Genomic DNA, 17,805 nt, shown 5'->3' on the forward strand with positions numbered 1-17,805 from the left:
TCTGAATGGATTTGGATGTGTTGAGTTTTACTGTCACATTTATTGAAACTTGACTCATGCTAACATGAATTCATCAACATTGATTTTAAAATGAATCATCTCTAAATGAAGTCTTATTTATGAATAAACCTTTAGACGTTCCCGACGCGTCAGTTCAGGTGCCTGAGGCAGCTCTGGTCATTTCCAGAGGTAAGCAGGGACCTTTGACCTCCTCAGCATTTAACCCCGTCTGCCACCTCACTAAACGAGTCTCTGACTGACACAATGTCTCCTTCTGCACAAAGATTCCACCAAAGTCTATCATTACCAAGAGAGAACTGAAGTCAAAGGTACAAGTTTGTGACTGAGATGATGAACTTTACACTAACGTCTCCTAATAAGATGCAAGTTTCTTCGCTTTACACCCAAATATTAAACCGTTAATCCCCATAATCCTAAAAACAAACATAACATATCATCATCATCTTCATCTTCATCATCGTCGTCATCATCATCATCAGCCGCAGCAGCAGCATTCTTAATAGCTGTGTGATCACCTTTAACTCAGTTCATGAGCCTCTACATGTAACAAGGGTTCATTATGTGTTCATCTGCACTTAAACAGGAACAAAGCAGCAGAGGACTGTGAGCCTGTGGGGGAAGAGAAGAGGAGATTCATGTTAGAGACGTCTGACTTCAGCCTCATTTAAAATGAAGTCTGATATTAGTTTTTACATTTTTATAATTTGAATACTCTGTTTTTATGTCAAGACACAAATTCAAGTTTTTAATTGTGATATTAAAATGTAAATTCCTACACAAAGTGATTTTTTCATAACTTAGTCTTTAATTAGGGGCCGGTCATTATTTCTATTTTCTATCAAATCAGAATTCTAAATGAAAACAATAGTTTCCATTTGACTGAACTCTTCCCCCACATGTTTCTAATGTTCTGCTGGACAGATCCACCTCTTAGATAAACTCTAACTGTGGGTTTCCTTTTGCTGTGTCAGCGTTTGAGAGTGTGACAGTGAGGCAGGAGACATTTTCTCTCCGACACGCCGACACTCTTACAGGTATCTACAATGTTCCTCTATCCTGTTACGATCACATCATCATCATCATCCCTTCATCTCTGTGTTTGTGTCTGTTGTCATTTTTCTGTGATCTTCCTCTTCCCTCATTGGTTCTTGGTTTCTTTTCTTCATCTTGTCTGTTGTCTCAGCGTTGGCTAACGAGTTTCATGGTAAATCCTCCTACTTCAGAGGAGTTTGCTTGTTTCTAAGCTCACTTTTTTCCTCCACCAGAAGAGAGAAAAGAGGTGGAGGAGTTTGTGGAGCAGACTCGGATCCAGATCAGCACAGAGATCCCACAAGGTACAGAAACGCACAAATCAAGCTGCTGGCTGCTGAACTAAGCTTGCGGCTGTGATGTAACAAGCTCCGCCCATCTGCTCCCCACAGCGTCTGTTTCTCCGCCCACTTGTCTTGCTTACGCTTTAGAAGCTCCAGCTGCTGCTTCAAAGCTGCTTTTCTCTCTGCAGATGTTTTCGTAGATTTTTTTTTTTTGTTTGTTTGTCCGAACTGTTCGTCTTTTGTTGCATCTCCTATTTTTTCATTCTTTTTCTCTGCAGTTTAAACTCTCTTGTGCTCTTATTTATGCTGACTCAAGCTTTTGAATGGCAGCTCAGTGGAACGTAGGAAGGCCATTCAGCAGTTTAAGGTTTTAACTCCATTTTTCTTGACATGTGAAGTTCCTGAAGATTACGGGTTACCAGGAGAGGAACCGTTTGGTCCTGCAGGTGGCGCTGCAGATCGTGCTGCTGTTGGGGGTCAAGGTATTGATGCAAACCTTTTACTTATTCTTATTATCTAATTTACTTACTCTTCCTATTTTTGCACCTTGTGTCTTGTTTTTCTTGATTCTACTGTAGTGGTTCTTCTTCTGTGTCTTGTCGTACGTAGACGAGTCCTTCCTTTATGTTTCTGTATGTGTAGCTCTTAAGACCCTTCATTTTTAAAGGTTGCCTCTCTTTTTATGAAACGAATTTAAATGAATGACAATATTTTCAAGTGCCTGAGGAGAAGAAGGAAGCCGGGGTTTCTCCTGCAGCTCCACATGGGCGAGAAGAACCTGCTGCCCCAGAAGGTAAACTTTATCACCAACCACTTTGTTGGTTTGATCTCTTTGAAATGCTCAATATTCAATATATTCTTCAATTCTGAAGTCTTTGGATGCAGAAATGCAAAACACTTAACGGTAAAATGCAAATATTCCACAGGGTTTTTTATTTGAGGTCACTGAACTCCAAGTCATCTTTCATTTAAACGGCTTGGAAACAAGAAATGCAAGATGAATACAAAAATAATTTAAATGTAAACTAATTCACTCAGAGAATTTTCTTTGGCTCACTGAATTGACTTTCCTCATTTTTTAAATTGTTTTAGCTACAAATCAAACTCTTGATGTCGTCATATTTGCATTTTTAAGCAGTTTTATAATGCATTTCAATGCATTTCTGAAAAAGACCTGAATTGAAGCTGTCTGTCATGAATTATACTCTTTATTTTGTGTTCTTATTAAATGTTGTCATAACAAATGTTTGTCTTAGATGTTTTGTGTTGTTCAAATGTTTATCTCCTGTTCTTACAATGCGAACTCAGCATTGTTTTCTTCTGTCTGTCAGTTGTTTATCTGTTTTTGTGTTCTTGCTCTTCATTCTGAACTCTTAACCCTTTGTGTTCTCCTTAATATATCTCTGTTAACCTTGAAGAACCAACAAAATACATTGAGCCCAAACCCGAAGAGTTTGTGACCCTGCCGAGAATTCCCACCCCTGAACCTTATGTACCCAAACCTACACCAAAGCCACAAACAGTTCCTGAAAAATCTGTGGCACCTGAGCCTCAAGTGGTCAAATATAGGCCTGAACCAGAACCACCAAAGGTTGAGCCTGCTCTGAAGACTCCAGAAGCTCCCCAGAAGCTGAGAGGTAAAGTTAAAAACACTTTGGTCTTCTGGAAAGAGTGTAAAAATGTCTTTCTGAATGTTTTGTTTGTTTGTTTTCATCTCTTTTCTATTTAAACAATGAATGATCATTTCTTGATAACTAATCTCTTGATATCAATTGTCAATAAACAGTGTCTACTGTTTTTTATGAAGTTTGCAGCCAACGTTCTAGATTACATTTGGCTTTACAAGACGCTGGAATAATCTCCAGTAAATCGGACTGTATCAGAAATGTATCAGTAAAATAAAAACACTTAATGTTGTACTAAGAACCAGCTGTGACCAAACCAGACGAAGCCATGGTTCAGCCAGTAGCTGCCGCGATTTCTCCACCGAGGACGGAAGCTGTAGACAAAAAAGGTAGCAGAAAATGGCATCGATTTCCATCTTTGACTTCTTCTCTGTGTTCTGTGTGGTCATTGTTTGTGTTTTGTGTATTTTTACAAACACTCGTTAGAGTGGACCACTCACACTTATTTTTAAGTGGTTATCAACTGCGAACTGAAGATATGTTACTGTTCTTTAAAGCGCGAGATAAACCCAAACCAGGAGCAGCCAAGGTTCCACCCTCCGCAACAGAACTTCCTGCACCTAAAGGTACCGATCACTGACCACTTATGTCTGTAAAGTTCTCTGTCATTGTTTGTCGCTCATAATGAGTCTCGTCTGTTCATTCCATATAAGCTTTGAAGGTTAAACAGTGAAAATGTTCTCTTAAGCACAAGCTGTACCCAGACCCAAGGAACCAATAGATCAACCATCTGTGCCCAAGGTTCCTCCACCCAAAGCTGAAGCTCCTCTTACGACAGGTACTGCCAAGAATCTCTTCATAGGTTGTTTTGTTGTTGCGTGTATTTGTGCTTGTGGTGTTTCTCAGATGGTGTGTGATAAGTGTATTACATGTATTATTGTGAATTATTCTCAGAAATATCTTTCAGTGTCTTTGCCAAGCACTCGTTAGAGTGTGACTTCCCCTTTAGGGTTTCTCTTTCAAATATAAAGTAATCATCTTAAATATGAATGTTCTTTTAAGTTGTCCCAGAGCCACGGACACCCGGACCTGTTACTGAACCCCCAAGAAAACACTTACCAGCTCGTCAGCCGGAGCCAGAAGTGCCAAGCTATGCCCCCGAGCAAGCAATGACACCTGAGGAGCCCAAATACAGTTCCGAAGAAAGATCCCAAGTGGCTTCAGATGCACCAAGGAAGGTTCCAGAAGCACCAAGGAAGGTTCCAGAAGCACCTAGGAAGGTTCCAGAAGCACCAAAAAAGTTGCTTGAAGAACCAAAGAAGAATCAAGAAACAATCAAGCTTCCAGAAGCACCAAAGGAAATTCCAGCAGAGCCCAAGAAGATTCCAGAAGCATCAAAGAAGATTCCCGCAGAGCCCAAGAAGATTCCAGAAGCATCAAAGAAAATTCCAGCAGAGCCCAAGAAGATTCCAGAAGCACCAAAATTAATACCAGACAAACCACAGCCAAGCCGTGGAGCTCTAGCAAAGCCACAAGAAACAGAAATGCCAAAACAAATTCCGCAGGCGAAGAAGTCTCTGTCGGAAGGTAGATACAAGTTGAATTTATAGGAATGAACTAATACTTACTTACCTCTATCTCTTTGATCTTATGCTCTGAAATGTTTTCACTTCTTAAGCAAATTCCTTGAGTGTTTGATGTTTGAGTTTTGTTATGTTTCCTGTGTGCTACTCTGTGCCATTTATCAAAACAGGTAAATTAGTGACAGACAAATCAGTAGTAGCTATGTCAATGGTGGGACTAGATGCATCTGCCAAAGGTATGCTCATTCAAATCTCTTTTTTCTTGTAAATTCCATCAATTTAGCACCAATTTGGAGCCGTTAGATATCTTCTCTTTAGCTCACCAGGCAGCAGAGAAAGTAATTCAGTCCAAACAAATTCCACAGCAGAGCGGTAGTGATGTCGTCAGGCAAACAATGTAGTTGTAAGATGAGGATCACATAAGAGCACACAGTATTTGTGAACCGTCTGTTTTGCTATACGTCTTTGATTTTGTTTGTGTTGTCTTTCCTCTTTGCCACCAACCAATGGTGCAAATCTTGAACTTTTTCTTAAATTCTATCTTATCCAAGTTCCACTGAAGATTGAATATAAGAAAACTACAGAAGATGTTAAAGACCAAAAACTATCATCTCCGAAAAAGATGAGTCTTAGTGAGAAGATCCCTCCCACAGAAGGAATCGAGTACAGGCAAGAGGAATTTAGGATGCATCAAAGAGGAGTCGAACTCTTGGAACCAAGTGCAAGAGAGGAAAAACCGTTAAGAAAACAAATGGATATTGAGCCGATCCCTACATGGTCCACTGAAGCTAAGCACCTTGAAGAAAGAAAAGATACTGTAGAAGAATACGTGGAGTATGAGTGCAGTAGACTGGAGGATACTGAGCTTCGTAAAGAGTACTGGGCTCAAGATGATGAGGTTGTGATGGAGGAACCCTTGCCATTGAGACCAGTCTCTGAACCTCAAAGTTTTGCCTCTGATGCAGCTTTTTCACACCCTGAAGTCCCAGAGGAGGCTAAACCCACCCCCGAAGAAACCCACCAAGTTGTTCAGGCTCCAAAGCCAACTTCAACGGTTCCAAAACACGTGCCAGAGACTCCAGGGGGACCGCCGCTTGTTGAGGTGACAAACGTTCCAGAAGCACAAAAGAAGATTCAGGGTGAATCAACGAAGACTCCAGAGGAGCCAAAGAAGATTCCACAGGCACCAAAAATGACTTTGGTATCACCAAAGAAGATTCAGGAGGAGCGAAAGAAGATTCAGGAGGAGCCAAAGAAGATTCAGGAGGAGCCAAAGAAGATTCAGGAGGAGCCACAGAAGATTCAGGAGGAGCCAAAGAAGATTCAGGAGGAGCCAAAGAAGATTCAGGAGGAGCCAAAGAAGATTCAGGAGGAGCCACAGAAGATTCAGGAGGAGCCAAAGAAGATTCAGGAGGAGCCAAAGAAGATTCGGGAGGAGCCACAGAAGATTCAGGAGGAGCCAAAGAAGATTCAGGAGGAGCCAAAGAAGATTCAGGAGGAGCCAAAGAAGATTCTACACGAGCCAAAGGCTGCAGAAACATCAAAGAAGGCTCAAGAGGCACCGATGAAGATTCCAGCAGAGCCAAAGAAGCTGCCAGAATCCCTAAAGGAGGCCTCTGCAGCACCAAAGAAGATTCCGGAAGAGACCAAGATGGTTCCAGAAACACCAAAGAAAGTTACACCACCAAAGGAAGCAAAGGAAATTATTTCTCCTACTCCATATTCTGCAGTCATTGTTCCTTCCAAAGAGGTCGCATCCTTGGAAAAAGTGACCCTACTTAAGAAAGCTACTGAAGAAGTCAGTGTTTCTTCATCTGAAATTTTGCAAGTCAAAAAAGGTTTACCTCTTGAGAGAGAACCAGCTCCTCCAAGCAAACAAACCTCCATGGACAAGGTGGATTCTCTAAAAGATGAGCCAACCGTCATGGCAGCACCTCCACCAAAGAGAGAAGGTATTGAAGCAAAGAAAGAAGCACAGATGACCAAACAACAAATCCTTCAGAAAGGTATTCTTTCTTATCTCAACCACTTTGGTTCAACTGATCGCATTAAGATCAATCCCTCTTTGTAGATATTTGTTTAACAATTTACTTTACTGACATCTCACTTGTTCCTTCAGACGCACTCTTACCTCTTCAATAACAATAACCTTTCAATTAACCTTTGTGGGGTTAATATGTGTCTTGTTTGTCTGTTCTTGTTTGTCTGTGGTCTCTTCTCATCTACCAAGATGGGACATTTTCTTGGCCTCTTTCATTCTGTTGGTCATTTTCCTAAATGTTTGTTTGTTCCTGTCACGTCCTGTTTGTTCTTTTGCCCTTTTGGAATCTTACTCTTCTTTGTTGTCTCTGCTGACCATGTTGTTTGCTTGTTCATGACCTCTGCATCTTGTATATTCTTAAGTACCTCCTCCTGGGGAGAAGAAACCAACCCCACCACCTTCAAAGCTTTCACCTCCTCCTGCAGTCAAAGTTGTTACTCCTGCAGGTAGTTCCTTATGTTTCTGTCTTGTTTTTTCAGGCTAATAAAGAGTCAGAAATCTTCTTTATGTTGTCTCACATTTTCAAACTTCTTCTGACTTATGTTTATTTTCTCTTTTGCTTGTGTCAATCGTTTCCTTTTGACTGGATTTGTTGTTCTCTCAGTCATGACCTTTGACATCTTTTATCTCAAAGTGCCTCCTCCTGAGGAGAAGAAACCCTCTACTCCAGCTCTAAAGCCATCACCTCCTGCTCCTCCTGCAGGTACTTTCTTGCTTGTCAGTCTGTTACCTCATAACTGTCGACTTGACACCAGCCGTATGTCTTCTGTCTTGTGGTTTCTGTACATCTGTCTGTGCTGTACCACATTGTGGTGAACTTGCTGTTCTCTTGGTCTTGATCTTGGCATCTTTGTATTTCAAAGTGTCTCCAATAGTGGAGAAGAAACCTTCTACACCAAAGCTGACACCTCCTGCTCCTGCAGCTAAGGTGGCTCCTCCCACAGGTAGTTTCTTTTCTTTTCTTACAGTTTTATAGTACTGAAGTAAACGCTTTTTGTCCTTTCTGCCTCCTGTAATCTTACATCTTATCTGGTTATCTGGTTGTGGCAGATCATTTTTCTGTCTGATCTGTCTGATCCTCATTTATCCCTTCTCTACTCTTCTTCATTCTTAACATCTTAAGCCCTCTTGTTCGTTTGTATTGTGCTGTCATTTTCTTTTCCTGTCTTGTTGGTGACCTTTGGTGTTTTGTACTCTTAAGTGTCTCCTCCAGAAGAAAAGAAACCATCTCCGCCGCCAAAAAAGATCCCAGGAGAGAAAGTTGCTCCTGCTGCAGGTAGTTTTTTTTGTGATTGTCTAACTTCATGTCTGTTCTCTCTCTTGTGTCTTAAAAGCTCTGAACTCTTTAACTTTGTTTGTTTTAACTATGTGTCAGCTCTTGTAAGTTGTGATCGGTTTGTAATCAAGTTGACATACTTGTAGCTCAAGTTCCATCATTGGAGAGGAAGCCAGTGGAGAAGACACCATCTCCTCCACCGGCCGTAAAGGCTGAACCTTCTCCTGTTTCAGAGGAATTCTATGTACCTGAAGGTAACATCACTTCTGTGAAGTGTGTTTGTCCCTTCTGTCTGTCAACCACATTAGAGCTAAACTCTTCGTCCAAAGCAGCCAGAGCTTTGAAATAAGAAAAGCCATTGTTCTCTCAGTCTGTCCAAATCTGTCAGTGGTTTTGTCTGTTTAAGGATGTTGTTGGGTCTAACTCAAGTGTCTACCACATTAACACCACCTGTCTATCAGCTTATAGCCCTGTAATGCTGTTTGTTCAACATTTCTTGGATCACGTGTGTGATGTTGGCTCTTTGCAGCGGCTTGTGAGAAGTAGTTCTTTTTTTTGGTGTAACATATTCTCAAAAGAGAAATATTTTCTTAATGCATGACACACTTTCTCAACACCAGTAACTGTTTGCTGTCTGTTTCCAGAAATATGTTTGGCTTTCTATGTTTAATGTGAGGCTTTTTCCTAACTCATTTGTGTTTTGGTTGATACTAATATTGATTTTATCAAATTCTTGCAGACATGGAACCTGTAAAAGCACCTGGACCAACCAAAGGTACATATATTAGTGTGTAAAAGGTCCCTCAAATATCAGAATATCTTTGCTGTATTATTGTGTTGTTAAGCTTCTTTGCGTACGAGTCCCATGCTGTACAAGTCAAAATTTGATGTTGACTTTTGTGTATGTGAAATGTGTCTATGTTACAAATTGATTGTTCAACCTCAACCACAGAGCCGACTCTTAAGCAAAAGGGTAAGATTCCAGTTCAGGAGGCGAAAACTCCCGAATCACCAAAACAGAAGAGCAAGTTTACCAGAATACCCAAAGAGAAGGAAGCAGAGCCAGAAGTCTTTAAACTGAAGAAGGTTCCAGGGAAATCTCCAGTGCTCGAGAAGGAAGTAGTTACCCATCAAGCACAAGTGACACGGCATTGTGATCAAGAACTAACAGTTCACCATCTTCACGAAAGAGAGGACCGAGAGATAATAACACTTGGGAGAACTGAACGAGTCTTCACCGCAGAAGAACAGACGGTTAGTTTGGCTCATTTTGAGGAAGAAGAGAGGGTCGTCATTGAACAGAAAACAGAAAAAGAGGGATGGAAACGATCACCAAAATCACAGAAAGAAGAAAAACCATCAGAGCCAAGTGTAGATAAGAAAAGGATAACCAAACTTCCGCAAACTGATGAGCAACAAGAGTCGGTTAAGCTGAAAGGGTTTGAAAAACCTAAGAAATCTGAGGAAGAACCAGGAAAGATCAAACTGAAAAAGGTGCCAACCAAACCCAAAGAGCCTGAGAGAGAAGTCATAACTCATAAAGCCGAGGTGACGCAACACCGTGATACAGAACTTTCAGTTCATGCGCTTCATGACCGAGATGATCGAGAGATTATATCACTCGGACGAACTGAACGAGTCTTCAAGGCTGAAGAGGAAGCATATGAACTGGGTCTTAGAGAAAGACCTGAAAGTCCTGAGGTGAAAGATGAGAAGATGAAATGGACAAGAACCCCCAAAGTGCCGAAAGATGAAGAATCTGAACCAGATTTTGCTAAAAAGAAAATTCAGAAATTGCCAAAGGGACAGGAGGAGCCGGAAACTGTGGTGCTGAAACCATTTGAAACACCACAGAAGCCCGGAGTAACCGAGCCTCCAAAACCTACAAAAGAAAAGGAGGCAACAAAAGATACCAAGCTTACGCCAACAAAGCGCGGAGAGACGCCTCATAGAGACCAACCCACTGCTGCTGTTAGACACAGCAAAGACAAAGACACTCTGTTCCTGAGTGCAACTGCAGCTCCGGCTGTGAGTGAAGACCAGGAAGAGGTCCCCCAGAAGCAAAAAGTGGACAAAGTACCAAAAGATGACGAACCTGCCGCTGCTGACAAGCTTCACCGCCAAGCTAAGGCCATCTCCTCACCAGGTAAAGAGCAGGAGCCGGTCAGGTTGAAACCTTCTGCCAAGTCCCCCCAAGCTGAAGAGAAACCAATCAAAGCACCCGAGGAAGAGAAGAAGAAACCCGTGGAAATAAAAGCACTCAGTCGAAGTCCAAGAGATCAAACTCCAAAAGAGCTGAAGGAACAAGAGCTTAGGAAAGTAGAAAAAACTGTCACTCCTAAAAAGGAGTCTGAGAAACCACAAAAGGAAGAGGAGCCAGTTATAACATCCAAGAAACTAAGTCCTCCAGGAAAGAAAGAAGTGACTCCACAGAAAGAACCAGATACCAGGAAGGAAGGTGTGGAAATCAAAAAGAGCCCTTCACAGAGAATAGGTCAAGAAAAGGTGGGGGAAGAAAAGACCTCTCCTAAACCTCTGGAGGGGCTGAAGAAGGTCGAGCTGAAAAAGACAGACTCGCCAAAAGAACTCCAGCAAGTCCCTGTGGAGAAGAAGCCAAGTGTGGAAAAAATTAAAAAGAGCCCCAAAACTCTTTCACCCAAAGACTCTATTGAGACTGTGGGTCTGAAAAAGGTCCTGAAGAAGCAAACACCAGAGGAAGAGAAGCCTGCACAACCCGGGAAGATTCCCCTGTTGAAGGAGGTCTCTCCTGGAGCTGTGCAGATGAAGAAGATCCCCACCCAACCAACGGAGGAGGTGTTTGAAGAAGAGGATGAAGAAGAAGAGGAGGAGGAGGAGGCCTGGGGCTGGGAGCTGGTTCCTACGGAGGACTGGGAAGGTGAAGGGGTGGACGGGACGCTGGAGACTCCAGGCATGCCTGGCGGCAGACGAGGTGAGGTGAAGGCTGACTCTCCAGCTGATGATGCTGCAGATCCTTCATCCATCTAAGATGACTCATCTAATCCTCATCTTCATCCATCAAGAGTCCATTCATTCATCCATTACTCCATCATTGTGGTGTTCACCTGTCGTCCACCCTCAGTGTCCATTCTCCTTTCTGTCTTTGGCATTGTTATCATCTTTCTCTGTTCTCTCCATGTGGTCCTGCAGAGTCTTCATCACTCTGCGTCATCGTGTGCCCATGTGACTTTGATTGTGTTGTTCCATTCATCGACTAAACATGTCCTCATGTAACGTGTCTTCATGTGACGTGTCCTCATGTCTCATGTCCTCATGTAACGTGTCTTCATGTGACGTGTCCTCATGTCTCTTGTCTTCATGTCTCCTGTCCTCTTGTGACGTGTCTTCATGTGACGTGTCCTCATGTCTCTTGTCCTCTTGTGACGTGTCTTCATGTGACATGTCCTCATGTCTCGTCTTCATGTCTGGTGTCTTCATGTGACGTGTCCTCATGTCTCTTGTCCTCATGTGACGTGTCCTCATTGTTCTGCTCAGATCTCATCTTGGTTATGTTTTTGAACATTTGCGTCAACAGAGGTTCTTTCCCAAACTCATCCTGTTGTTTCTTATCTAGATGGTAAACCATCAGAGGAGGCGGCCAAAGGCAGAGGCCGAGGATTTGGCGGTGAGATACGCTCCTGTTAGCGCTGGTGTGCAGTGATGCTGCGCTCATGGTTGAACACGTGATTTCTACTGCAGCTAGTTGCTGTCGTCTTCACTTGTTAAACGTGATGTCTGTGCTAACCCCGCCTCTTTCTCGTCTCGTCCATTCTAACAAATCAAATGTTTTTGTGTTTTATCTTGGCCCTCGACGCTAAATTCACCAACAGGATCACAAGATGTGGTGATTCTTTAAGTAGAATTTGTGAGTTTGACTCTAAGGTGTGCGATGTCTTAGCGATGCTCTTTAGCTGTTTAAGTCCTTTAAACAGCAGATGGGATGATTTCCCCATCTTACAAATGGTGAACGCCTCACCATTTGAGATTCACTGTTGTGTTCTGTTTCATGCTTTCTGCTTGTGTTCCGATGTTTGTCTCGTGATGTAATAAGAGTAAACGTAGTGATTTATCAGGTCCCTCAGACATCTTTGTTGGTATCTCACATTAACTTATTTTATATCCGATTGCGCAGCAAAACAAACCCCATCTCCTGGTGATGGAGGCAGGGGGCGGGGCCTGAAGCCCGCGGGCAAAGGCCCCTCGCCGCCGGAGGATCCTTTCGGCGGCTTCAAGCTGAAAGCCGTCCCCCTGAAGTTCATCAAGAAGATTCAGAACATCGAGCTGCTGGAGGCGGAGTCTATCGGCTCCTCCGCGGTGTTTGAGTGCGAGATCTCGCCCTCCACCGCCATCACGTCGTGGATGAAGGACGACTGCAACCTGCGTGAGAGCCCCAAACACAGGTTCACCTCCGACGGCAAAGATCGCAAGCTGCACATCATCGACGTGCAGCTGTCCGACACCGGCGACTACACGTGTGTGGCCAAGAACGCCGGCAAGGAAATAACCTGCACAGCCAAGCTCATCGTGGAAGGTAACTGGATGAGAGTCACTGATTTGTCCTTCTATATGTGTCAAACTTCAGCTGCTGTAAATCAAGAGAGCAAAGGATCTGACCCCCTGAGATTCTATTTCTTCTTTAAATTTGAATTCTAGGCCTGAGAGGTCTTTTTTGAAATTTGTTTAAGCTGTGCTGAAAAATCCTTTATTTTTAAGTTCTGGAGATTTTGTATTGTAGAAAATTAATTGTGGAAAGAAATGGAAAAGACCCAACTCATAACAATGTTTCAGGTTGGAAGAATTGTTACTAGAATCCATTATTTTCAAACTTTCTGGCCATTTTTCTCATTTGACTTCTCTTACAACCCTCTCCCTTCTTCTTTGGATGTTAAGTAACATGATGTTTGTCCCGTATTGAACATATTACCAGTGCAATCTAAGAATCATCTTCCTACTTGTGCAGAGCTTCCTGTGAAATGGGTGAAGGAAATGGAACCCGAGACATCCTGCATTAAGCTGCAGCCCATGTACCTGACCGGGGAGCTCAACAAGGAGCGGGAGGTGGTCTGGAGGAGGAACGGGAAGATTCTGAAGAACAAGGCTGGAAAAGTGGCCATCAACATCATCGGGATGCAGCACGCCGTGACCGTCCAGAACACCACGGATGAGGAGGACGGCGGCCTGTACACGTGTGAGGTGTCTGGACAAGAGGACGTGAAGACCTCAACCAATGTCAAAGTCATCGGTGAGACACACAAGACAAATGCAGACTACAACTGATTTAGTTACAAATAATGAATGAAAAATGCATTATGTATTTTAGAGGAAAGTCAACAAGAGTTTTTCCCCCTACAGAAATCATCAAAGACTGGCTGGTGAAGCCCCTCAGAGACCAGCATGTGAAACCCAAGGCCAAGGCCACATTCAAGTGTGAGCTCTTTAAGGACACGCCCAACTGGAAATGGTTCAAAGGTGACGAGGAGCTCACGCCTTCTGACAAGGTGGAGATCAACAAAGACGGACAGGACATGACGCTCACCATCAAGAACTGCCAGCCCGATGACGTATCGGACTACACCGTCGCGGTGGAAGATCGCAGATACACGGCCAAACTGACACTTGGAGGTTTGCGAATAAAACTGAACAAAGGTAAGATCGCCAAAGAAGTGTTTTAGTTTGTGTTACTAACATGTTGTCCATGCTTCTTCAGAGCGTGAAGCTGAGATCCTGAAGCCCCTCAAGAGCGTGGAGGTTGTAGAAAAAGAGGAGGCAAACTTTGACACTGAAATCTCTGAGGATGATGTGGCCGGCGAGTGGAAGCTCAGGGGTCAAGTCCTGACCCGATCACCGGTAAGATTCTTTAAATCCCTTTGTCCGTGCAGCAGAGTGCCTGAGCTCACGGCTTCAGACCTTCAGGACGCCGTGTGGCTGTAGGTTCAGACTATGGAACCCTAAAAATGTCTTTGAGTATTTGTAGGATGTTGATTGCGTCCAGCAGAGTTCCTCCACAGACGTCTGGACCGCAGGCCTTGTTGTCAGACCAAACCGACTCAAACACATCAGTTGACCTAAATTTGAAAATGGCAAAACTGGCCCATGGTAGAAAAAAGTGATCAGTTGGATATCTGATATTCAAAACCGTTTGCTCAGCATGCCAAACAGGAAGTGAAACTGTATTTCTGCCATGAGACAACTCAAAAACCTTCAGGCCTGTGATGCACAAACAAAGCTGATGGGAACAGGAAGTGAGGCAGTGAAGTCGCTCTCACTGCGTTTCTAGTTTCTGAAGCATTCGGGCTTTTGCTTTGAGCTTTTCATCATTTGACTCATGCCTGTCTTTGTTTCAGACTTGTGACATTAGGGCAGAGGGTGGGAAACGTTTCCTCACCCTGAAGAAGGTCCAGCTGGATCAGGCCGGTGAAGTGTCCTACCAGGCTCTGAACGCCGTGACCACTGGCATGCTGACCGTTAAAGGTAAAGTGTCTCTCAGGAACCTTCACGCTTTCATCTGTGTTGTTAGTTTGTTTGTTTGTTTTGTCCGTTGCCAGTTTGTGCTTTTGTCGGTTTTGCCTTTGAGATTCAGTTCCGACTACCGCCAGGACGGCGGCGGTTCTGCTCTTGTGAATAACTGAGCCATTATTCGCACCTCCCAGAGATCGAAATGGGCTTCACCGTCCCGTTGAAGGATGTTTCTGTGCCTGAAAAGAAACAGGCTAAGTTTGAATGCAGCATCACCAGGGAGGTGTCAAAGGTCATGTGGTTCAGGGGCTCTGAGATCATCACCCCCAACCCCAAATATGAAATTATTCATGACGGGAAGAAACACATGCTGATTATAAACAGCTGTGAGTTTGAGGACGAGGCACAGTACACCATCGAGGTGCTGGGCCTCAAATCCACAGCTCAGCTGACAGTGGAGGGTAAGTAGGTTCCGGACGCCGCGCTCCACGTTTCCTCTTTTCCTCTTTGCTCTGTTGTTTGTCTGCATTCACCTGCTCTATTCCAGGCATGAGGCTGAAGTTTGTCCGGCCACTCCAGGACCAAACAGTCAAAGAGCAAGGCACGGCACATTTCGAGCTGGAGCTCAGTCACGAGAACGTGCCGGTGCTGTGGTACCGAAACGAAGTCAAGCTCCACGTGAGCAGAACCGTGATCACAAGTGTGGACGGAAAGAAACACCATCTAGAAATGAGGACGGTGACATTAGATGATACCTGCCAGATTAAGGCAGAGGCCAAAGGACTTCAGTCCTCAGCCAAACTCACCGTCATAGGTAACAACTTCTCCTCTTTCTTCTTTCGCCTCTTTTTTCTTCTTGGCAGGTTTGGTTCCATCAGAACTTCTGACCATCGTGGAAGAATCAGAGGAACAATTTTTTATTTGTTTTCCTGAGATCATTTTTTCAAATGTATTCATTTATCTGGAAGTGATCAGGTGACTGTCAGATTATTGATTATTGGCAGACAAGCTCTCTTTTTTCCCGCTGATGAGCTTCTTCTTCTTCTTCACCTCTTCTTATTGATCATTTTGAGATTTTAAATTTTTAATCTCAACAAATCCATTTCTGACAGTTTGTTCTTCTAAGTGTGCCGTTCTAAAAGCTGGGGCATCCTTTTAGTTTGACTTCCTGTGGTTTGTCTGGAACTAACTGAATCGTCCTTTGCTGCAGAGGGAGACGCCGTCTTCATCGTGAAGCTTCAGGACTACACGGCCACGGAGAAAGACGAGGTGACGCTGGACTGTGAGCTCAGCAAAGACGTGCCTGTGGTCTGGTATCACCACGACAAGGAGATCATCGGCTCCAAGATGGTGCTGATAAGGTCAGAGGGCACACGCAGGACGCTGGTCCTCAAGAAGGTGGAGGACAAAGACAAGGGCAAATACGTATGTGACTGTGGGACGGACAAAACGGCTGCTGACATCAATATCGAAGGTAAACTGAGAGGAAATGAAACTTGATTTCACACACCAGAGTTCATACCTCTGCCAAGCCCAAACTGCTGCTGTTCATGCAAATGAAACATTTAGCGGGTTATTGATTAGACCGTGATCCATCACAAATGGGCGTGGCCTATGTGGATCCAGATAGACCCAAAGAAAAAGTTTGAAACTATGCCATAAAATCAATTATAGTGCCACCATCTGGCCGCTCACCAACAAAAGTCTCAGTTATAAAGCAGCTAAAGGAAGATCAAAGATTAGCATGCGGTCCAAACCTCGATGAGCATTTCTAACTTACTTCTCCTCTTTTAGCTCGTGACATTAAGGTGGTCCGGCCAATTTACGGCGTGGAGCTATTTAACGGAGAGACAGCTCGTTTTGAAGTGGAGATCTCAGAGGACGACGTGCACGGCCAGTGGAAGCTGAACGGAGAAGTCCTGAGTCCTTCATCTGTGAGCCACATCCTTCTTCAAACCTCACCTTCCCTTCAAAACAGATCCATGTATTTATTCCTGCTGCGTGTTTACAGGATGTCGACATCATCGAGGAGGGCGGCAAACACACGCTGATCCTTTACAACTGCAAAGTGCCCATGACCGGCGAGGTGGCGTACGCCGCTGCTAACGCCAAGTGTGCCGCCAACCTGAAGGTCAAAGGTAAAGCATGAGAACCTGTCAACAACAATTCTCTTCATTGTGTCTGATTTTCTTTCACTTCATTAGAGTTTGTAATATTAAAACATTGTTTTTTCTTGTCCTCAGAACTTCCACTTAACTTCCTGACGCCGCTGAGTGACGTGCAAGTGTACGAGAAGGACGACGGAAGGTTCGAGGCCGAGGTGTCCAGAGAGCCCAAGACCTTCCGCTGGCTCAAAGGCTCGCAGGAGCTGCAGAAAGACGACAAGTACGAAATCGTACAGGAAGGGAACGTGCACACGCTGACCATTCGATCAGCCGCATTCGACGATGAGGCCAAGTACATGTTTGAGGCTGAGGACAAGAGGACTAGCGCCAAACTGGTCATCCAAGGTAACGCTCGTGTGTTTCAGTCATGTGTTGGTTTCTACGCAGGACGAGAAGGAATTTGAGCACGACTTCCTGTGTATGCAGGTATCCGCCTTGACTTCCTGAAGCCCATTAAGGACGTGACCGTGAAGGAGCGTGAGACGGCCGAGTTCAGTGTGGAACTCTCCCACGACAAAATACCAGTGGTCTGGTACAAAAACGACATCCGGCTGCACCCCAGCAAGGTGGTCCACATGTCGGACCAGGGCAAGGTCCACACGCTGGCCTTCAAGGAGGTCACCATCGATGACACCTCCATGATCAGAGTGGAGGCCATGGACAAGGCCGTGAGCGCCATGCTCAACGTCATCGGTCAGTCACATCTCTGTTAGCATTAAACACTACTAGCTTGGGAGGATATTATGCTACACCTTATCAGTAATCAAGCAAGGATCAGCTATCAGCTAACAGGGCTAAACCACCAACAGCACATTAGCGTAATGCACACGTGACATCTTCACTGACAAAACGCTAGCCTGTAACCAACAACATGACCTCATTAGCTCTGAGGGCACAAAGCGAAGCTACCAACAAAGCTACAGAGCTTAGCAATGATAAACTAGCACTGATCCAATCAGCTAACAGCATACAAAGAAAACGGAACATTCAAGAAACACAAACATCTGAGATGAACCTTTGTGTCCTGCAGAGGGCGACCTGTACTTCACCACCAAGCTGCAGAACTACACGGCGGTGGAGAAGGACGAGGTGAAGCTGGTCTGTGAGCTCAGCAAGCCCGTGGCCGACGTCAGGTGGTTCAAAGACGGGAAGGAGATCACGCCGTCCAAGAACATCGTCATGGGCTCAGAGGGCAGGAAGCGCATCCTGACCGTCAGGAAGGCGGAGAAGGCCAACATCGGCGCGTACACCTGCGACTGCGGCTCTGACAAGACCACCGCCAACCTCAACATCGAAGGTGAAGCCTC

At 44.4% G+C, this 17,805-nt stretch overlaps 1 protein-coding gene across 1 annotated transcript in view; it reads left to right on the forward strand.

Annotated features, from left to right (window-relative positions):
* Positions 1-17,805, forward strand: part of LOC142990296 (titin-like) — a 159,223-nt gene that overhangs the window by 52,896 nt on the left and 88,522 nt on the right. The window contains 21 exon segments of the mRNA XM_076140034.1: positions 136-189; positions 993-1,055; positions 1,287-1,355; positions 2,753-2,971; positions 4,082-4,546; positions 5,508-6,196; positions 8,880-10,809; positions 11,452-11,502; positions 12,010-12,408; positions 12,838-13,119; positions 13,230-13,499; positions 13,585-13,724; positions 14,222-14,348; positions 14,528-14,794; positions 14,881-15,147; positions 15,544-15,807; positions 16,128-16,267; positions 16,345-16,471; positions 16,577-16,843; positions 16,925-17,191; positions 17,529-17,795. Coding sequence (XP_075996149.1) covers positions 136-189; positions 993-1,055; positions 1,287-1,355; positions 2,753-2,971; positions 4,082-4,546; positions 5,508-6,196; positions 8,880-10,809; positions 11,452-11,502; positions 12,010-12,408; positions 12,838-13,119; positions 13,230-13,499; positions 13,585-13,724; positions 14,222-14,348; positions 14,528-14,794; positions 14,881-15,147; positions 15,544-15,807; positions 16,128-16,267; positions 16,345-16,471; positions 16,577-16,843; positions 16,925-17,191; positions 17,529-17,795 — 6,624 coding nt within the window.

The sequence above is a fragment of the Genypterus blacodes genome, unplaced genomic scaffold (assembly GCF_046128005.1).
Source record: "Genypterus blacodes isolate CSIRO-AG114 ecotype Tasmania unplaced genomic scaffold, CSIRO-AGI_Gbla_v1 ptg000499l_1, whole genome shotgun sequence".
NCBI lineage: Eukaryota > Metazoa > Chordata > Actinopteri > Ophidiiformes > Ophidiidae > Genypterus > Genypterus blacodes.